The sequence below is a fragment of the Varroa jacobsoni genome, unplaced genomic scaffold (assembly GCF_002532875.2).
Source record: "Varroa jacobsoni isolate VJ856 unplaced genomic scaffold, vjacob_1.0 scaffold_749, whole genome shotgun sequence".
Classification (NCBI taxonomy): Eukaryota; Metazoa; Arthropoda; class Arachnida; order Mesostigmata; family Varroidae; genus Varroa; species Varroa jacobsoni.
The window spans coordinates 53,599-77,112 of NW_019213651.1; the positions used below are offsets into that span (position 1 = coordinate 53,599).

Below are 23,514 nucleotides of genomic sequence, written 5' to 3' on the forward strand. Positions count from 1 at the left end.
ACACAAATCTAAAAAACCAGAACGGTCCCATATTAAAGTAGTAACCTCCTATAAATACTTGCGCCGTTATATAGAGCGACCTTTCCGCCAAATTATGCTTAGACTTTAGAATAAACGTTCATATATTCTAATGTTGTTTATGCTGTTTTTAATTTGGTAACTAATAAGTCTTCTCAGATTTAAATAGTGTTCTCTATCTTTATTGTGTCTTCGGTAGGATTTTAATTATAATCAAGCGTATATTGGTAGCGATATAACAAGAACTATTTCAATGTACATTGTTAAAAAAAATGCACGCGGGAAAACGTGACAATGAGGTTTTTCGTGTAAAGAAGTCATGTCAAGCATTTCGGCTCTAGAAGCGTTCAGCTATGCTTTTGATTCTATTATTTTCATGTGACTTGATAGGTCAGCGTTTTGTTTACACAGTCAATCAACAATAAACTTAACAATGGTGTCAATGCTAATTTCTTCTTAACAAGCCTATGAAGCCACTTTGATCAAGCTAAGGCATGACACGGTGATGGGGCGCAGCTCTCATAATTTTCATGTAGCGGTTGTTAATAATATAATCATGGATTTGTAATTGTATAAAATTGTAAATGGTAATCCGTACAAAAGTTCTCGGATACAGTAAAATCGCCACCAGGTTTTGCGCTTATTAGTTATTATCGAAGAGATCGAATCAATGAAGGTCAAAAAATACGAGGGCCAACAGTGTCAATCAAGACGGCTTAGTGAAAGCGAAAAAGATTCTGTACTTTCTTCGTCGTCGTTGTTAAATTGAACGTGGGCTCTTGATTACCAGAGGCGGAAATTCAGCCCGGCAGCCCAGTTTCATAGGTCCTGGGTATGTCGCATACGCACGATCTTGTTGAAGAAAAATCAGGGAAGCGTTGTAAAGCGTATCTGAAACGAGGTATACAGTCGTACTATTATGGTCCCGCATTACCTGTGAGAAGTTGGTAAGATTTACAGGATCGTAACTATCCTGACGCAGAATGTAGTGCGTATTATTAAGAACTTCATTCATAAACAAGTTGATTCTATCGATCTGCATGCCAACTAAGACTGTACCCAGAATGTACAGGACAGCGGCACGAACCAGCATTTCGCTGGGTATTTGAGATGAAAGGAGCACTCGAATCATTACTGTTAACCGAGCCGTGGTGCCTGTATACGCTTGAATAGCAAGCAACGTACAAATCTGGCAAGGACTGTAGGATAACATAGGCGGAGAGCACAGTGAATTAACACAGCGAAGATAAAACTCAACGAGGAGGTAATAGCAGATCAGTGTTTTGGTGAAAATAACTATTGTATAGTCGATTATATATTCACATTGTATTCGATTAGTTCATTTTGCCGGTTAACATGACGTCCGAAATGTGTATACATTACAAACGTATGTCAGTTATACTGGTACGGACATTCATGCATCCACTCTCTAGCGCTCTTGGGTCGATGCGTTTCTTCTGCATGACACGAACACATGTCTAGTACACATTTGGCTGTTTAACATAATTGGCTTGCCACTGCTCGCAGCCCATTGAATTGGCACTTTGCTATTGATTTTTAGCTTTGGCAACAGATGATCTTTATGCAAGTGTGTATGAATAGTCGACGAATGATCTGGCACAGCTGCAATTGTCCTAACAGCAGACTACAGGCCATTACTATGTATGAAAATAAATTTGTTTTTTGTACCCTATAGTAAACAGGAATGAGAGTACGAGCTGTGCGCTTATAAATAAAAATAAGCGGCAACAACGATATAGGGAATGTCGTTTACACGCCTTCCTCTACCCCCATAATGCATACAAAAGAGAGAGATAGGTACCTACCTATCTCACTTAGCAACTGCGCGTTCTTTGCCGCCGTAGCGGAGCAGTATCTGTCACCGCCTAGAGCACGCTGTCGACTGCTTGGCATCTTTGGCTGGCACCACTGCGATGGAGCGTTAGAAAACAAATGGTCGACTAACTTAGAACTTTAAGTGTCAGAATTCTAGATAGCGGAGTCTAAGTTTTATATATTATTAAAGTTGCAGAATTAGAGTTGTGGGAACGTAAGGAAGATCGGTGGGAAGAAGAGGTAAAGAGACATGGCTTCTTCCTCAATAAAAGAGACCAATTTGAAGGGGGTTTCTCTCTCTTGATTGATTGAACCATGACACGTTAGCAGTTATAAGAAGTCGCATAGCAAAAGTCAGCATTTTTCCTCATATACGTAAGCAAGGAGTTTACATCAGTCAGAATCACATTATCAAAGATGAATTTACCTTTTTTTTTTTAATTTAAAGACGATTTGATGTCTTTATTTTTCATACTCGTTCAATTCCTTTTCTTTCCTTTTTTTTTTTTACTATAACCGATACGAACCCACTTTCGAAATAAATCCAGTTCATTGTCGATGCCTGCGACAGTATTGCCAATCTTTTACTTCGATAGCGAATCTCAGTCCGATGGCAACACTAGAGATTTGATGTTCCATAGAGAAAGAATTTAATTGATCCCCGATCCACGATGCAGACACCTACTTATTATAGGTTTGCTCGGCTATGCAATTCAGGTTAAATAACTAACGATCACTCTTCCACAATTTTTATTTAGTTCTTCTCGTTTTGCGATCTCTTCTATTAAGCCAATTTCGCTTCGCTAGAGTCGCTTATTGTTACTTTTTGCGTTGCTTGCCAAATACTCCTTCATAGATAGGGGAGCATTTAGTTTGCATTGTTTGAAATACGCACAGCATAGATCAGGATGAAGCAATTTCAGCAGTACGTACCGCGACTGTACGCGTGTGTACAAAGTGTCTGTTTGTTGATAGTGAGTCAGGGCGAGAACGATAAGAGCGAATTTGCAATTGACGGATTTGGGTTTGTGGGGCTGCTTTCTTAACAATAATAGCATAACGTTTGAAATCATCAACGAGGAGCTCATGGACTATTCTATGAAGTATTATATCTTTGAATTTGACACCCCCTACACACACAAGAAACAGGCACCCTAGAAACTCGAAAGACACTGTTACAGAACAAATGATTTATTACTTTATTCTACCGTAATGGTGAGATTTAACAGAAGTGGTCAACTCCAAACCCAGTAATGTTGTCAGGGCTGGTTTATTGTTGTCGGCATTGGATTTAATATTACTTGAAAAGTAATGGCGGTGCTATTTTTGGATGCTATCAATACAACACCGTTACTATAAGATCTTTGAAATACCAGGAACTAGTTCAACTAACAACCACACCGTTTTTTCTAAAGGGTATCAGAAGGCTTAGAGACCTTCTAACAAAGACTTTCGATATGAGCTCTTTTGTCTTCTCAGATATACTTATATATATATATATGAATTTAATATGCCCTTCATTATTTGCTACGCAGAGAGTTCGACACCACCTTGCTCATATCACCAAGCAGGAAATTCAGTCGGCATAAGATTCGACAAGAAAAGATATGAACTTTTGCTAAAGCTACTGCCTATGCTAGGAGCTGACAACCTTACCACCATGGTTCGATCGTTGTCCTATGAACAGGCTCTTTCTTACTAGATAACGTTTAGAAACTTCGAATATAACCTAATGATATCTTTCAATCAAGGTTTAAATAATGCACCATTGGGCTAGAATTATGCAGAATACTTTATATGCATAGAATGGTAATGATCAACTTTTGCTTATGCAAAATTTAGCCTAGTACCTTTTATTATAGTGTGATTATTAAATATTGCTATCTTTGTCGCATCAATAAATTACTTAAATCGAATGAGGTCATAAAAGTTTATTTATAAATACTACATAGTGTGTGTGCATTGTATTCATCTATAGTTGTTAGAAAACGTTTACATAAAGCCCTATAATAAATAAGCACGTCCTAACAAATAAATCTATGACACACACATCGCTTCTTACATTGTTCACAATTCATACTACCTAAACCGAACTAATATCAGCTTCTTCGTGCAGTTCATAGGTACTTATATATTTACCTGTACTCGTTCAAATTCTTCGGTAACCATATAATATTTGTAATACAACAAAAACAACCTAAAAATTTTCCCACCAAAACATAATACTACTCCTGTAGCAAAATTTGCGATATCTTTGTGTTGGTTAAGCGAAAAAAAATTTCAGACAATAGTATAAACAGACGTTTTTAGACGGATTTTTGCACAGCTTAAGGCGTCTGCTAAAATCGACCATTGCGATTCCGCACTTAGGGCCTGATTGATAGAATCGTGCTTATGCGTCTAAAGTGTTCAAAGATATTTTCACATCTTCGCAGTGTAGCTACCTAACTTGTGTTCTCCATGATGAGTAAATATTGAGTAATCGCGAACAACTTAAACACGATATCGTCAAGGATGGCTATTTTTAAAGTAAAAAAAGCTCTCTTCTGTGAATAAGGTGTTTTCAAATCCATTCAAAAACAGTTCGTCCTTCACCGTTAGAATTTTTTCATTGAAGTGCAACTATGTGACTCTTTAAGGTGCCAGAGGTTCTATTAGCTAGACATGGCATCCTACAACCATGTACAAATAAATACCTAGGTATGGCATAGCAAGCTAGTACTAACTATTCAACTAGGTGAAAATAATTTTCAAATATTTTGTATTTGTATTTGGTACAGTTTCACACGATGCTAACTATCTATCTGTGTAGCATACTACACAATACAACTATATTTGAACACAGATATTCCTGATGTTGCGATGATATACTTTTGAGCACCATGCTGAAACGCACTGATCATATGGAGCATTCTGTAGTTATCAATGACAGCGTTCAGAGCGACCTTGTAGAAGGTTGTAAGCGTCGAGGCTAGTTGGTAACTAGGTGGCATCCAGTTTGTCCGATTCAGAAACATTCTCGATCTCCAAGTCTCAGCAGTCACCTCTGCGGCAAAGCTTGATATCGTTGTTTTTGCACTACTTCAAAAACCTCCTGTTAGGGTAGGGGGAAATACGAGAGGCCTGAACGGATTGAGCCGTCTATTGGAACAGGGTCGAAGAATGAAGAATTGCTAGTTGTGTATTAAAATCAGCCAGGACCACCAAGACTAAGGCCACAGAACATAGTGTAGCTCCGAACAGTATCCTGTAAGGACTATTCGCCTCAAAGTATTTTATATATAAATTAAACTAGGCATATTAGCAACATTCAACTAGCTTCCAAAGACGTACGGCTGACGTAATATTAAAAATGATTTAATATTACAGCTTTCATTTGTACATGATCGTCAAGGGTTGTTAATGATCTTTGTCTATAGATTATAGAACTTATTATCAAATTGTGCCTTTGGTCCTAAAGAACGTCTATTACCATTTGTACGCTAAGATTAGTAGGAAAACCGAAGTTGTCTATGTAAATGATTCTATGATTCCAGCATTTTGCAGTAGAATCTAAATGAGAGTAATATAACGATAAGATAAATTTGAGTTACATGCCGACAGGTACGCGAAGTCGCAGCCTGACAAAGAACGAAAATATTTATTACTCAGACATTGCCTTACGATTGTGTGTGTGTGTGTTGTTATGTTAGTAAAGGACAAACAGTGTGCAACGATATCGGTTCAAAACTATTATATTTACGTCTATTTTTACCATCTTGGATATAACTATAAATAAAAAATGTCGTTTCGTTCTTCTTCAGGAGATTCTGAATTTATATCACTAATTCCCTGATTAGCCTAAAGTAATGCAGTATTGCATTGCACCCTGTTTATTGCACCCTGAAATTTTTATACTCGGACGATGCTTTCGCTTTCACGCGCTGACAATATTTATTTTTCTTTGTATTGAAATTCGTATTGGAACAGAAATATTTCAATGCATTTGGACTTACAGCATTACTTATAACTTTCTAGATGACTTACTGCTCCGTACGCTGTTGAAGCACGTTAGCCCGCCAACGGCATACTGTAGCGCTTGGCCACATAGTTCAATATGTATACGTACATATGAAATATAATTTTCATAAACTGCTTCGTAATATTGAAATTGATCTGCTTCACTAAGTCGGTGCCCTTGATAACGATGGAGTTGGGCTCGTCCTGAATGATACGGGTGGTTATTTCGAAATTCTCAAACTGGAACTCATCGAGAGAAAGTCGGCCGAGACGACTTCTTGTAAACTCAACAAGGGCGCATGATCCATGATCAAAATATGACGAAACGGCAAAAACATGTTGGCTTTCGTGGGCCGAATTATAAATATTGGCATCCATCACTAGGTGGACTGGCGTAAACGTTATGTAGCAGCCCATCTTCATCTCGCCGCTGTAAGTTCCATACGTGCAGTTTCCTTCGCGATAAAGAGAGGAGAGACCGATGATAAGGCCATTGGTGATGCTTATCGTCGGATTATCGTATGTAAACAAGGTCTGGTTGGCCTTTACAGTGAAAGACTCTATGGGTAGCGGGTCGAAGTCATTGTCCCATGCATAGTATCGCATATCTGCGAGCACTTCATCGAACAAGCTGGTGGCAGCGTAATTGGCCGAGGCAACTGTGGCTAAGGCGAGAGTGCACAATGCAGAGTAGGACAGCATCTCTGCACGGAAAGTGCTCAAAGCTATACGAATATACGATTAACTTTCCTCTACTGCTTATATATCGATGGAGTATCTGGAAGGCAAGAGACTACGTGAGAGAAGAATGCACATGTTTTACCGGTCCGGTAGACCAGCACTAAACTTAGTTGGATACATTTGCCATGCCTCGCTTTCAGTCTATATGATAGTATATCCGCTATCAACAGTTGTGTCAAAGATTTCATCTACTAGCTGTTAAAACTATTGATGTCAGAGACAAGAGGACAATTCAAATGTAGACGGACCATTTGAAACGTCTTGTCAAAAACTTGGCTGACACACGTATCAAATTTGATCGTGCGAAGTTACAACACGAAAATGCTACAGCTACCTATTTGTAGTTACCATTCGTGTGGCAAAGTTATTAAGAAAAAAATCAATATATCTTACTGACGCTACTTACTATAGTTGGACATCATAGATAGACTTGAAGTAGTGGCTTGCGTAAATATCTACGTAAAATGATCTAATTTTATTTATTTATTTATTTAGAAGTGCGTAAGAATTAAACAGGGTCAAAAGAGCACGACGTAAGAACACTGAATAATTGGCAAGTATCTCATATTGATATATAGAGGTAGGCCTCCGTATTCATTTCTTGGTGGTGGCGGCGGCGGCGGCTCCATCTACTTACCCATTTTTCTCAACAGATACAATATAGTAGTTTAGACGACCTTGGATTTCAATTGGGTTATTATAATATGTATATATATATATATGTATGTATACAAATAGATAATGACTTATGGCTTTTACAGCTGATTAATGGAACTTTTTGCAGGTTGTGCTTAGGCAGGACTACTCTAATGCAGCATAGGACAGGCTGTAGTTATCTAGAGAAATCAGGAACCGTTTTTGTTTCATAAAAGTAGGATTATTTGATGGTGCGTTTATAGTCGATTGCAAGCAGGACATGCCCAATCGACACCGGCTATACAAAATTTCGTAGGTATATTGGTAGACATATTGTTAAAATAAAAGGTCTTAGTGTTTGAAGTGATCAATGGAGCCATACGTGTAATTGAAAATTCGAATTATTTACCGTATTTTGACTCGGGTTGAGACCGTATATACGAACGCTTAACGCTTCCGGACCAAGCGGTTTCTGTTATAGTTTTCTTGGCCTGCTTAATATTTAGCTCATCATTATTCTATACTACATTCTTCGCTGCATTGATTGTACTTTCTCGATTAACTGAGATTCGTTTTTGATATATACAGTTAGCATATAATGGGTATTCTCATTAAAGCAGAGAGAAGAATGAAGCCTTGTTACTTAAAACAAATACGCTACTTCGACATCCGGTACGTTCGATCATTTCAGAACTATAGGGACGACGTGAAGAGCCAACTTTGCAAAATCTTAAATAGGGACGAATATAGATACTAGGTTATACTAAGTATAGCTTTATGAAGAATACGTGATCCCTCGCAAACCTTTTCGTGTGTAGATTGTATTTCATTTCCTGTTATTATTTTATAGGTTTATATGTAATATTCAATAACAAGAAATATATGTTTCTTGCAGGCGAACTAACTCGGAATGAAGAATCCTTGTCTCGTTTAAAATGTTAGATTCTACCTGACTAATAAGTCACCGTAAGCGACTTAGAATATATTCGTGCTGTCATATGATAAGGACCTCATCTTAACCGAATAGTAAAATAGATAAGGTAATATCATCCCTAAAAGATTCCATTAGGTTATACTACTTCAGAACAACAGCGTTCATCGCTTCGCAAATATACAAAAATTCCATATCTGACTTCATATAATTCCGTTTGCTGCATCATTCTCGTACCAATCTATATGCTCGTAACAACCCGGATTCCCCTTCCGACAGTAGATGCCCCTGAAGAGCTGTGATATTAAAGGCTGATGCTACCCATCTGCAATTGCTAACGCACCGCTGCTGCCGTTTCAACTCTTCACCGGCCGCCTGTAGTTTAGTTGATCGACTTTCCAACTAACCTTCGTTATCAGAGAGCAAACTTTTCGTTTTGATGCACGGTTGCCTTTCTGTGTAGACATTTATCAACCGCAGTACCGCCAGGGTATAGAACCATCCTAGTCTTAGGGACACGTTGTGATCCAGGTTCGAATCCGAGCCTAGACAGACAGACAGACAGCCAGACTTCGTGTCGTGCCGGGAGCCAGTCGTCTGATGGAATGGCAGTACTGGACGTAAAACTGGAAGCAATAATAAAAACTTAGGCATATAAAGGATAACAAAGAACATAATGATACTACTACAGAGATGGTGAGGGCATAGGCCTGACGAGGTAATAACAGATTGCAAAAATGATGCCCTGCTTTCTGCGGTGGTGGTGGTTCTATCTCAGAAGGAACTGGTTTTGCTCGATACTAAAAAAAACCAATGGGCAGATGTCTGTTATAACAATCAGCCCGCCAACCCGAAATCGGGCGGCTCGTTGTAATTTTTAGAATTCCTATTTTTAGAATTGTAGGTTCCTTAGGCACCCCTAACGGCAACGAATAATCGCGGTAATTTGTAACGTGATGTCCTCAAAAACTGGTTATTGGCAAGGCGGCATCTCCAGTGATGCTTACGCAAGTGTGAGACGTAAGCAAGGGATCGCTACAGCGTACACTCTGAGCTTGTTCAAACGTTTATCCATTAGCTAACCGGATCGCGCAGGTTAAAGTTGCACAATTAGTTAAAGCAGAACGCATATTTTCTTAGCTGAAGCTTATACGTATGCTGAACGTTTAAATCGTTCGGAAAAAAAGCACAAACGAGAGAGCATACTTTGTTTCAGGCTTGAAAATCGATTGTATAAGATGACGTGCGGATCCTTCTTCGGTTGGTAAGAATTCAACTAGTGCTGTGATTACGAAAAGGACCACAGAGGAGTATTTGAGTTACTGTTGGAAAACTCTCAGTGGCTGCCATTGTACATACGCTGCAAAATTACCTCCCTGAAAAACAGGTTGCTCGAAAACAGTTAAGTTTACTTTTCCTTTAATTTATATCTAAGGAAAAACACGCCAATATATAATAATTTCGAAGAAAAAGAATTTAAGACTCCGCATACCCCTTCAGTTGGTTCAATGGCGTATATTTCTTCTCCACACTCGATCATATACATACATATATAAGCGAATTTTTTTTTAACGTACTCATTTTATTTATTAGTATGAAATTACGTATTCCTAAAAACCAGTAATTATTTAGTTGCAAAAAAGAAAAGATTTCAAAACGATTTTGGCCAGATTCATTTTACAAATGTAAACTTCGGAAGTACCAAAAAAAGCTATGCTTTTGTTAACTGCATCATGCTTCGCCTATACGCAAAACAGCATTTTCAAAATCCACACTTTTCGATTTTTGCATTATTTTCTATCGATTAGAGTTTCCCATTGAGTGGTGCATGTCCCTAGGCCTTTTATAAAAATTTCACTTTTTTTGTTTTTCTACCATATGGCAAACGTTCATTTCCAGATAGCTAAGTTACTTAATATGTTATTAAAGGATTAGATTTCTGTGTGGCTTAGACGAATCATTGAAATTCAAATCCAAAATGCACCCATTTATTGATCTCCTTTGTGGTTCCGAAAGCCTAAGCCTTTAAGCTTCAAGCAACCGTGAGTTTCGGCAAGTATTTAGGTTAGATCATAGTAGTTCTCATCAGAAGCTTGCCAACGGTACATCCTACGTTTTTCCATGATATCTCTTATAATATAATTATCTCTTACAATTATAACTGAATAGTGATTTTCATGAACGTTTTTCGAATATAGATATTTTTTTACCGCAAGCCAAGGAAATAGTTAGAAAAGCTGAACCGTCCGATGTAAAACTGCTTATAGTACTAGAGAGCGTAACGCTTTTTACAAGCATCTGTGGCCGGTGGCAACCGCGCGGTCGTTCGAGAAGCAAATCAAAATCGACCGTTCAATGAGTGATTCTGCATTTGACACTGTGTCGGCTAGTGAAGAGATATATATATATATATATCGTGATTGACATTCTTCATTATTTGAGTAGGAGTTAATCTCATGACCGGTACGCATGCTCAAAACGAGTATCTTGCCTTGAGCAAAAATCTCCACAACGTTATAATTGTAACTGAGTTCAGCCGAGCTTTGACTCGGATCGTAGCATTCGTTGAATCTACGCACTTCCTGTCGAAAAGTCAATCTATTAACTTGTTGCTCGCATCATTGAACAATACGGTAGGTGCAGGGCCCAGGGCGAATAGGATAGGACGAAAGGACACGGTTGAACATCACTTTTCGTCGGACAAACGAGCATATTATTGGGCCAATACTGATGCCCATACATAAATATGCCATAATTAGCAGAGAGGTTTGGCTTGCTGACATGTAGTGTACAACGAGAGGTAGAGCGCAGAGACTTAGACAGATCAGTAAAAATCGATGTATCCTTCGCCTGCGCACTAGCTCAGCTTAGCAGTTCAAAGACTATATTCGTTTTTCCTGTACATAGTCGTATAGTAAACTAAGTGTCAAAGCCTTACATTTGATCCTACAGATGTCTGCATTAGCTTTTACAACACGGAAATAAGCGTGCATCGAGAGTGCCTTTCTTCATGGGTCGATACAATCTTGAAAAGGTTTAGCACACAGCAAACTTTCTCCAGTCTAAAGATGTTTCGACTCTATACGACCCACTAAGCTGGAGGAGCACTTGCGCATCATCGACAAATAAGTTTTTGAGTATTTTGAGGCAACACTCATTACTCAGAAATACCTGCAGCACGGTTATCGGCCAGAACTACCGTCGATCCTTTAAACCCCATATCATCAGATTATACAATTAACGGTCAAACTATAACTAAACGTTTCCTTCTTGCGTAAATATTTAACTTTAGTGGAACGTTGTCGAGCTAGGATATTGAAGCTGGAAGGCTACATATCACGCCACACTAAGAGAAATATAACCATGGGAATAATGAACCTTTCAGTGGATGCAACTGAGGTACGATACTCCTAGCAGTCTGATCAAGCCTGCTCCATTTCTGAATGGCGAGAGATCCTCAAGCTCAGACTCGCATAATTAATTCTATAACGAAAAACACTAGGCTATTGATTTTTCAGTTTCGTTGTCAAAACTGTCATCGGACGGACAATAGTTTGTGAACGGTTTGAGCAGGAAGAACTAGCAGAATGAAGAATAAATGATCTGTTTCGTGAGTGCTAACATTATGTTAGACTGTAGGGGATCACCACATGTCAGGCGCTTAAATATTAACGCTCTTCAACCCTCAATGCAGTGCGACTCTGTAGGTCTATATGAAAATGGTGGAGGTTATTTCACAATTCCTCTGTTAACGATAATAATAGTCAATAGCATATTATTAGTTGTTTATAAAGCCCGTACTTAAGGAACAGCAAACGTCTACGTTAGTTGTTTTATTTATTTAGAAATACGATGACGATACCAGAAGGCTCTTGCGGCGGCGACAACGGCGACAAAAGGCTCTAAGAGGATTCTCGATTAGAATAGTGTTGGCTCTCCTTGATCTAAATGTGACCCGCTATGCGTCGTGCCTGTTGCCGCTAGTGCGCGGCCATCTTTTCCATATTTCGACACGTTTGGAACCGGGGAAAGACAGATTTCTTCAAGCGCGTTTTGCGTCTGCATGTTTCAGCGTAGAAACAAGCTACTGTACTTCTTCTTGGAAACGAATGCTGTTGTCGATGATGTGAAGAACCTTCTTTTCTGTAGAACGCAGGACGTTGCCTGAGGATACCCACGTTCATGCGTACACACGCTTGTAAAAGTTACTTAGCGGATCATGGCTTTTTGTATTCTAGTGTGATGTATTTATGATAACGATCGTAATTGATATATTCCAATATGAACAAAAGCTGTGAATAAATTCTATCATTATGTATTAACGAATCAGATACACTCACGTTATAAGCCAATATGGAAAAATTATAGTCGCCGTGATCAGTTCGGATGCCACGACACGATGCTCCTTTCACGCCGCCATGGCAGGCTTCAGCCGCTTTGTCTTGTTGAGTTAGGGCATACGGAACCTTATTGCCTATTGTACGCCTATTTTATTTGGCTTTAAGCTCAAAACACTGATAACATAGAATATCGATCTCTGACACAACAACTCATCTGTGTGTACTTAGTCAGCCTGTAGTGTTTCTTATAACGACACGCTTTGACACAACATAGATAGGAACTTGTGGCCAGGTTGTTAGAACGACACTGCAGTGCAGTTTCAATTCTATTATCATTGTGTTCAAAGTGGGTACATTTTTAACAGTAGCAGTTTGTCTGTTAGCCCTCATAGAGCCTCTGAAACAGTACCTTTACATTTTCAGTTCGGAGCGGAGGACTTCGACAATATCTATGTAAAAACATAGACGTAACGGATGAACTGTGGAAGAGGCCTTGCCGACTTTCATCTCCGACAATCCACCCATCAAATGTATGACACACCACGTGCTAAGCTACATTCGATGTTTCTATATACTATGGCCCAATCGTAGGACAGCATCGGGTTCATGGACGGCTTACATATCTATTGTAAGAGCAAAAATTTCCCCATTCAAGTGATTTTTTGTCAACTTCTTATGAAAGGCCCCTTGGACTAGCACGAATTCCTTACGGGACAATAACTAGCTAGACAGTGACTATGGGTCAGTGCCAAAAATGCTGAAACCCAATTAACTGCATCCACTGATTTGGCATTTGCTATCCAGCGAATTTACGTTTAATATAATTTAATATTTTTATAATTTTTTAAATATTTTTTTTAATATTTTAATAATTTAAATAATTCTTTTAAATAAATAAAATAAATACATAAAAATAAATAAATAAAATAAATAAATAAATAATTTTAAATAAAAAATAAATAATTTAATAAGTTTAAATAATTCTAAAATACTGCTTCTAAAATTAGGCCGTAGTATCGTGCACATGTGTAGTTTATAGTTTCAAGGAAACATATTAATATTCTCTATTATTCTAGGGTATATTTCAATTAAGGAAAATTTGATACTCAAGATAAAACGACGAAAGTTGCTACTATACGAATATATTTAGCCAGAAGAAATCGTAACAGCCTGGCCGCCTTTGTAGGAGACAGCATCATTAAAAATTAAACTAAATGATTCCCTTGGGATTTTTTAAGGAAGGAAATCTTTAGCCAATATATGTCTCTATGTCCCATAAAGGGTGTTTCTGCTCAAGTGTAGTAAACAGGACACTTAATAAAACACCAATAAATATCGCGTTATCAGTTACATTATCTGAGGTCGGTTTTAATATATAGCTGCCACTGTAGATTACGTGTGTCTTTTGAAATTGGTAGAAAAGTTCTATGCAAAAATAAATAAAGTTATTTTTTGAGGCGGACATGAGGTTTCAGAGTACCAAAATAGATTGTTTTGATGCATATGATGATTATTACCGTGAAAATTGTTACAATGCTTGTCAGCTATACAAACAGACTGGTCCTTGATACTGAGATCTTCTGTGTTAAGAGGTCTCGGTCTTATGTAGACCTTATGTAGGTCTCATGTAAACAATGAGGTCTTATGTAGAAAGGGCAACATAACTATTTATAATACAGTTTCATGAAAAAAAAAATGCAAGACGCGTAAATAGGATCACATTAGTGAAACGTCGCTTTTATTCCTTGTTTTATTGTCAGGCCACTTGAGAGGTGAGTATAATCAGATGTTATCGTCACTTCCAATATGTTAGTACAATATATAGTACATAATAACAAATGCGAATATCTGTAAATACCATCAGGTAAGACAAGCTGTAAATAGATTGTGGCTCGACTAAGGCCGCTGTCCTATTACGGGAACTACATGATAATGGATGACGAAAAGCTCCGGCAACAAATTTCAAATCAAATGAACGAAATGATAGAGGGGCTTAACTGCGGAGGTTGAATACTCCGTGGGTTCCGTGAATGAATGCTGCTAAGAAGGACAAAGCCTGAAAGCGAAACAGAATCAAGAACAATCGCAAAGGCCATCAATTTGTTTGTTCGGTTTCAAATGAGTAGAAGCTTAAACGTGGTATATGAGTGATCTAATGAGATAACACAATCTCTTCCAGAGTTATCGGGCTAAGTGACTGTCTTAAGACCCTATATATAGAGCTACGACAATTTGAAAAATCCGAGTACTTTACCCTTTGGAAGCAATCTGATTTATCTTGGCGGATTTAGTGAACGTACCGTTTTCACCGAAGATCACTTATGAGTTCGAGCTTTGCCACCTCTAAAGTCTAGTACAATCACCAACACTGACATAAAGTTTGAAAGACTACTATTGTCCTAATATTTTTATGCTATAACGGCTATATGTTTTATTATTAGTTGACAAGTTATTTTTGAACTTGAATACTTACAACCGTCCCCCAGTATTTTCCTTTGTCATTCGATTTGGCATCGTTGTTAACGATCGACCAGACCGGGATACCGATGTAAAGAACCAGAGCGACAAAATGGTATACCTTAAACTGCGCATAACACAAACGGCAACGATAGAAACAACAGAAATCTCTAATAGCATATCCTAGCCGTTCCTAATAGTTTTGTCATAGTAGAACAGTTTCGGTGCCCGTTTCGTACGTTGACTTTGTTCCTATTGCCGCATTATATACATATTATATATATATATATATATATATATATATATATTAATATTGAAGTAGCATTTTAATAGTGTGTAGACATTTATATCTTAATCATAAACTCTGGAGTGCCTGTTTGCTCGCGATATCATTTCCCGTGTCGGAGCAAACAGTTAGAATATTAATGATACAATGCGCGACATGGTTTTGATCGAAACCTACGTAGAAGGTACCCTCAGTACCGGCTCCAGATAGGACCAGCGAGATCAGGATTAAAGCTCCGTTGGCGTAAAAAAAGAACGAAGTCATCTGCATCCATCTTACGGGTTCGCCAAGCAGATGGTACGCCAGCGAGAACAGCGCAACGCCCAACGCCTACAATAATAAAATGCCATTATATATTGTAAATATATAATGTGTTATTAACGAGGTGTTCGAAAAATATTAAACACAGTTTATAGAATGAAAAAGGGAAAAGCACAGTACTTTGCCGTGAGTTGTACTTTATTTTAGATCGCATTATAAATAGTTGTCTCATAATAATGTACGCAAATCCCAACTATCGATGCACATTAAGCACATGATACGATTATAATTGTTTTTCCTCCAATGTTCGAAAAATAAGGAATCTTAAATGTTATTTAATCTTACATAATTTATATACGTATTGCTGTAATAGATCGTTCAGCTAATACTTACCGGCAGCGCCTACGAAACGAAAACTACTGTTAGATATTTTCTCATCTACTGCAAAACTTCGAGTCCACATTGAAAAAAACACTGAACTGTATCTCTTCTATATATATATATATATATACTCCCTATATAGAAATATATATAACTTTTTGCGGACTGTTTGTGTGTATGACTCTCTGCGAGGTTGGGCCGCTGAGTATGAGTCTACCACTATACAAGTATGACTGCTGTTAAAGTCGAGAGATTTGTGTTTGTAAAGCGCTCGGTAATCTATGAGAGCAAATTGGCGATTCGTCACGATCAGGCCGCAAGATATGCAAAAATCAGGACACCATAACGGTAAGAAACGTCACACAAATTTAAACCGGGTCAATAGGATAACTACCGTAGAAAATGGGATTAGTGGAAGTTTAATATTAGTAAAAGCTTGTTTGTACAGAAGACATTGAGAGCGTCGAGCCGCCCAGGTAATATAGTGATGTAGGATCTTTTATTTGAAGAATGACTACTCCCTCTTGAAATCTTTAAGATTGTCGGGGAGTCGATGGTCCCGGCGACTTTAGGATCGATAACGTCAGGGTTAAGTTGTGACGCATAAACAATTGTTCCAATGGTAAAATAGGTCACAGCTAACGCTCTTTATGGGCCGTCTGGTATTGTTTTGGAATCACCACTCGTATATGTACTATAGCAGTGTTTACAATTTTCTATATTGTTTAAAAAGGGCTAACAATAATTAATGGCCAAACTAGATTGGCCTTTACCGTGAAAAAGACTGCTTTGACAGGACATATTATCTTAAAACGCAGAAAGGAGTGGTTATCAAGTGACCCTATATGCTGGCCATACGGAGTCCCTATAGTTCTCGGAACAAATGTCCTGGGTCGCGTCCTCAACATTTTGGCATTAGCAAAAAATTGATATAGCAGATTCGTTTAATTTCACTCCGCGTACCATCTTTGAAGTCCGAACTCTATTTTGTAATGGCACCGAGAGAACACGACATCCACAGACCTATATATTACAGAAAAAAAGTTTCTCGTTGGCCATCTACAAGGAAAAATTCCAAACAGGACAATAGTAAACAATGACGCGACAAAGTTAAACGCGAAATTCAAGTTGAGCAGTATGCCTAGGTCACTAATTCGCGCTCGTCGTAACTTCGTATAGAATAGCCGGTTACAAATAAGAAGGAGTTTGTGACTTATACCTTAGGTTATCTTCAAGCAAAGAAGCGGTAAGTAAAGAGTGTGTACGTCTTAACCTTTCCATATATAAGGGAAATACGTCAACGAGGCCATGACCTAGCCGGGACAAAGTAATATGGCTTCCGTTCAGGAGGAGTTTTACCTAAAGTAACTGAACATGAGCTATTTACACTGTCTGTCACAGGTTAAGCAAGCAAAAAGGGAGGGGTCTGGATCATTTTTTGGTATTCATTGTATTATATAGCCTAAAGATCGTCTAGGTGGAGCACGAAATTCTCTACCTTCCGTCACAGTTAGTGTAGGTAAGCTGAAGAAGTCTTATACATAAGACTTCGTAATTTTCGCTGTGCCAATGCTCACGAGTTCTCTCCTCCCGTAAAAGGTTAAACACCTAATATTCCAACGGCGATGATATATTTGTTCATCGTACCTTTTCTAACTAGCATAGTGAAACCGGTCAGATCTATCAGATAACATACCACCTCTATGTTTCCCAGGATGCTAGACTCAAAAGCAGAGAAGGGTATAATATTTTTCACCTTAGTAAACATACGAACATTTTACTGTTGGAGTACGATTCTCACATATTATAGGTTATTTGCTATACAGATAATTGTTATAGTTAATTAACTATAACAATAATTGTTAATATAATTAATTGTTAAAGTAGAACATTGCATTGCAAGCAATGTTAGTGCTTCCACTGGATAATCTGCCCCACACGCATGGTTATGCTCATTCATTGGAAGGTCGTGTCAGGCGAAACAAACGGTCATATGTTTGACGTTAGAAGTTTGTAGGACAGAAAATATTTGTTTCGTTTCTATTACCATGTAATATGAGAGGTTAGGTTACTGGGCTAATAAAATCATGGTACGCTTCCGCAGATAAACAGACTTTATGCGTAACAGCTCTGGGCGTTTACCTTGTCTGTTAAATGGGTCAAAACTGTAATATCCCAGGGAAGAAAAGAGCACCTCTTCCGTAACCCAAACGCAGACAGATATTAAGTGCACGTAAATATTACAGAGATATAGTACACTTAGTGATACATAATGGTCTATGTTTTCGTTGATCGCGTCTTTCAATTGTTTTGTGGTGTATCTCCGCTGTGTTGAGCTAGCCCGGTTGCATTTAGTTTATTAGGCTGAAAAAAGACAGGTATCTGAGCTGCGAGTGCTTCGTCGTTATACACGACGTCCTCAACGGTCTGTGGATAAGTTCGTAAATTTGTCTTTGTCGAACAGAATATTATGATCAAATTATTACAGTAGAGGCTGTTGAAGAACTTTTCACTGCTGGAATCATTTATCCAGAGAAGAACCAGACTCTCAACAACACCCAAAACTCACAGTGAGGTCTTAGAGCTGACATTGACTTACTCGTGTTCATAGTCATGTTTATAGAATGAAAACATGTTCAGAAATTAGGATGATTAGCAGTGAATATGCCTGTTAATCGGCCTATCGTTGCTGTTCTGACATAAACTAGTCAAAAAAAAACATGAGATTCTTACTTACGCCACAAATAAGATGGTTAGGTAATTCTATATGTATGAGGGTCCTAAATGCAGGCGCATTTATCTCTGTTTCCGCGAAAATGACCGATTACAGTGCTATGCATCTTATACGAAAACAGTGCCTTCGTTCGGCGCCAGTCTTTCGAGTATCGCGAAATCGTCAGATCGCATTGTCCTACATTGAACGACAACAGGCGCAAAAGCATGAAATCAAAGAAGAGCTAAGGACCAGTGTTTCTATTAACCCAGTTTTTCCTTACCGCGCGTCGCTGTCTGCACGCCCCTTCCGGGAGTATGGATACGCGAACGAGCGGCAGCACCAGTTGGCAGGCCATTTGCCCCCTAGTTTTGTTGATCTTTTCTTCCCTATTCCTTACTCTTCACTAAGTTCCCGGTGCTGGGCGAGCAGACTGCGGCCTGATTTCCACTTGGTCTAATCGCTTGTTGCTATCGACCCCATCAAATGCAAATGCTCAAACCCTACCTCCGTCACTACAGTTCGTAGTTGAGTGGTCGCTTTGCGGCCACAGCGGACAAGGGCTGCCTCGGCACGATGATAAAGTCTGCCATAGCTGCCCAGACACTGGCGCGGCTCGATCTTGTGATGAGCTCTGAACTAAACTGGACTGAGCTAAGCTAGTGAGTTCTATTGCTGCCAGTACGGTTATTCTGTGCCGTCTATTGCCACTGGTGGCAGCAAACCGAGGGCTTGTCATGCCTTCTATATATGGTATGGGTGTGGCCCATTCTTTTGGCCGACTACGGCCGGTTGTTGATGGCTGTATGCGCTGCCTGACGTTTTACCACCGACTAGTTTTGCAGTTAATATAACCAACCGGCAAGCAGCTTCCCCTTTGGAGACAATGCTGGAGAAGAGAACAGAGTTTACTGTAACAACGCCGTCAATGGCGGGTGCGCCGGTCGAATTTTTGGCATTAGCGTCGAAATGCATGAAACCTACATTGAACGAAACAATATCAGACGAGCGGCAGCAATGAGTTGTACCCGTTCGCAGGACCTGCGAAAATAGTTGTAGGAACGACCAGATAGCTCTGATGCTCATAGCATGCGGCAATTGCCCCGTCCGCCCACGATTCGGCAATTGTTGCCGGGTGGCCTATCGGCAATTGTTGCCGGGTGGCCTATCTCGATCTTAGACAAGCGACGAAATTAAGCAGCAGCAATATCATGGAGGCGACTTCGATAGCTGAAATAAGGACAAATCTGTACAGACGTAAGTAGTCGTATAGACATAACACCGTTTGTTGAAGCGCTGGTCCAAAGAAAGGAAAACAGTTGCTAATGCAGACGTTAAAATTCACATTAGTTCGATTGCTAAGTTCGTAAATAGTTTACCAGATCAACCGGTAGTCTAACAGGATGAATCACAGATATATGTATATATATATGGTCAATGTAGTGATTCGGACGGCCATAAACAGCACCGAAACAGTGATGTCTAATAAAACGTTTGATAAAATCACAAAACAATTTGAACTGTATAAAATTAACGATATCATATTATTAAAGACCAAGTACTTTTTACGGAGCAGGGGCCAATGCGTGAAATTATATAGTATCGAAGTGATTGGCTAAAAGTAATAGATAAGATGGCCAGCTTGTCAGTTATTATATCGTGTGTATTTAATATTGACCTCTTTTTTACTCATAAGAGTTATGTTCAATAGACGTTCCACTATTAATCGCTGATTTAAAGATCACGCTTGATCCTGCGACTAATTATCATTATGATTCGTTCGTTATATATAAACATTGAAATTCTGTTTCCGCCTGTTTATGATGTGTTTACTAGGTCGTGTTTCGTAATGTTCCCCGCTAGGGAACGTCCAGCCGTAGCCTCAGTGCAAGGAAGTCGAGAGAAGTGCAAGGATGAAAAAGGCCAACGAGTAAGTAAGCCGTACGAATGACCCGATAACGCTATCCTTCGACGGACATTACGAATCAGCAGTCGCTAGCATCTTTCTGCTGGACGATCCGGTGTGAAGGTCATCGAAACGTTCACGAAGAGACCGAGGAACAATATGGTAAAGACATGATGTGCGAACGGAAGAATCAGCTGTACTCAACAATATTTTCTTTGATTTTTTTTAGTGTAACGCAATGGGACTTTGGAGACAAGTTTGAAAAATGCTCCAGTGAGTGAAGAGGTCTTTAGAAGAAAACTACAAACTAACTAGAAATTAGTCAATATATAATTCAGCTATAATAATTGCCCCACATCATTCCCGTCTAACAGACGCTGCTATGCTGTTTAATGTCGAGCGTATTCCATAATCGGAAAATTTATTTCAACGTAATATATGGCATGCACCCAATTATGCTTGTTATCCAGCTACGTGCAGAACGCCCTCGGCGTCGTGACATTTCAGCTATACGCTTGTCGGCATTTGTTCAAGGGTCTGTGGTAGACTTTCTCGCTGAAATAGCACTTGTCCGTTCTGCATGAAACGAAAATGATATTAATGTAGCAATTGCCGTTTAGCTTCGACGTAACGGCGATGGTGCGCTTTGCGTAAATGGCCACCGTTAGCATTACTACATGAACGATACTCATTAAACGAGTGTTGGAAGACAGGTGCGAAACGCAATGTAATCACTACACCGGTTTGTTGTCTACGTCTCGTCCGCTTCGGTGAGTATGTGTAAATATAGGACCTTTGGATTGAGTTAGTGCTATGGCAATGAATGCTAATTTTATGTTTTCTCTAGAAATCCGTAAATATATATATATATACGTGAAAAATGCACCGAATCAAATATATGCATTGCTAGCAAATGCCTTCACTAAAAAAGGACTATGGAATCAGATAATGAAAATCAGTGGATTACATACATCAGTTTCTGTCAAGATAACATTAATAGTACACCATCGCTGCGTCTGTGTGCAGTTACACCGTTCTGCCATTTTTTAACCGTGACAGCATCTTGACACGCAGGATCGTTGTGAAAGAAGACGGCCCCTTATTTCAATGGGGCACAAATCGTCATAATTCATTATACTGTTCAATTCTAGATAGACTGCTATGCCAGCCCCAGTGTGATTCGACCCATTATATTACAAATTATGAATTGCAGTGGAACGCGCTGGATAGCAGCCATCATCACTAAGTTTGGATCGCTACCTTTCTCTAGTGGTCGGTGCATATTATCTCCGCGCTTCGTTTTTGTGGGGTGCTTACACAATTTTTACTATCGCCATCGGAGACAATACTGCCGTTTTCATATCGGGATATTGGCCACTGCATTTTTTGCCATTGGCAGCTCACGCTGTCTGTCATTTGACAGCGTGTGCCTTAGATTCCCTTCTTTCCATTGCAATCCTATTGCTATATGCATAATATTCGTGTAAGAAGCTTGTGACATGTTGCAGCGAGCGCTGCTTGAGGCAAAAGCAAGAGCCCCACACGTAGGCACAAAGGGGGCTTCTAATAGCGCCATACGTTATGCCTAGACGAAAAGCTAAGAGGGTAACGAAGCATGGCTTTTCCTCACGGACCACATATATGGATAAACGTTTTTCACTTAAAGGGAGCAACCACTAAGCTAGCATCACTAATAAACAAAAAAAAAAAAGAACAAAATCTGATCTGGTTTGCCGGACGCATGATTTGCTGCCTCGGTGAACGCGGATTATTGGGAACGCATCACCAGCTATGCCCTATCATCCTCCTTACACTATGAATTGACCCCACATGTATCTGATATTGGTACCAAGTAAAATGTATAGAAATGATGTAAACTATATTTGATGTGTGAATGATTTTTGTTGTGTCTACTCTTTAGGTAGCAACTTTGAATCGACAGCAAAATTCAGTGTAAGCTTACAAAAACGGAACTTGACTTAGGTCCTGCAGATAATTTAAGGTGGGGTGCAAAGGGCCGCTCTTCGTATTCGAGTGCAAAGTGAGATGGCTTGTTTTGAATCACTGAAAATCGTAAGCATGCTTACGTAGCTTACCTGTATATAGCATCACTGAGCAACTACAGAAATGAGACAGCACCGCATGGCCTATCCGAGATGTTTCTGACATTAATCGAATCCCAGACCCGAAGAGGTTGAAGAGTCGTTTGTTACGCTTCTGCCCCACAGATGGCGCCTTCTAGCGGAAAGGCTACATGGTACATACCGGACCGCTGTTTATCGTGTGCATAAATTTATATGCTCATATATTTCGCTGTTATCTATTATATATTGATTGGTAAAATTAAATGCGCATGGAAAATGTTCGTTAGCCTTGCGTTTGTCTATCTCCATGGTAAAGTGTGAAGGGCTTTTTTTTCAGAATTGACGATGATGATGCCATATTCATGCGCTTCTGTATGACAGCACTCTGACCCCTATGAGTGGATAATAGACGTGGCGGAGAAGAGTCGCTTTATAGTCGATTACAGTAAGCATAATTCTATGGTTTAGTGTGATCCAATGAGAGCGCACTCCACTCATCACACGGCCGCCGCAGTAATGACGGCGTCGACGGCTATGCTGGAAGTGACGTTTTCGGCAGACTCTCTGACCGATTTTAACTACAGTCACTTCACTCATTCGTTGTTTGTCGCTAACGTGAAGCGAACTGAAGTGCGCAGGCGATCGCGATGGCGGAGTTATACCACTGTATTGTGGACCTCGTGACGGATGCATACAAGGCCATCGATGCCATCAGCATTACAGACAGCGGCTCTGGCTACTGCTTCTATTGTCTACGGGTAGTAGTAGTAAGACAACCGAAGATTTTCACTGTTAGTAGGTTGCCGCTGGCGATTACTAGCTGTCAGTGCTGACGCATAAACTGTGTAAAACACCATACCGGGAATATGGCGTAGCATCCCGGTACAAGGTGGCAGACACAATGGGGAGGGAGCAGTTATGTGCC

At 39.4% G+C, this 23,514-nt stretch overlaps 1 protein-coding gene and 2 long non-coding RNA genes across 3 annotated transcripts in view; all 3 read right to left on the bottom strand.

Annotated features, from left to right (window-relative positions):
• Window positions 1–178: 178 nt before the first annotated feature.
• LOC111263239 (uncharacterized) lies at window positions 179–1,805 on the bottom strand. The gene is made up of 2 exons (XR_002682106.2): window positions 1,431–1,805; window positions 179–909 (listed from the first exon to the last, which is right to left on the bottom strand). It is a non-coding gene; the product is annotated as an uncharacterized LOC111263239 (long non-coding RNA).
• A 10,176-nt stretch (window positions 1,806–11,981) lies between these two features.
• LOC111263231 (uncharacterized) lies at window positions 11,982–13,497 on the bottom strand. Its single transcript, XR_002682103.2, has 2 exons — window positions 12,502–13,497; window positions 11,982–12,325 (listed from the first exon to the last, which is right to left on the bottom strand). It is a non-coding gene; the product is annotated as an uncharacterized LOC111263231 (long non-coding RNA).
• A 711-nt stretch (window positions 13,498–14,208) lies between these two features.
• LOC111263233 (uncharacterized) overlaps window positions 14,209–23,514 on the bottom strand; it is a 12,407-nt gene continuing 3,101 nt past the window's right edge. The window contains exons 2-4 of the mRNA XM_022838157.2: window positions 15,422–15,574; window positions 14,975–15,085; window positions 14,209–14,557 (exon numbers count right to left, since the gene is read on the bottom strand). Coding sequence (XP_022693892.1) covers window positions 14,495–14,557; window positions 14,975–15,085; window positions 15,422–15,574 — 327 coding nt within the window. The 3' untranslated portion in view covers window positions 14,209–14,494. The remainder of the gene's footprint in view (window positions 14,558–14,974; window positions 15,086–15,421; window positions 15,575–23,514) is intronic.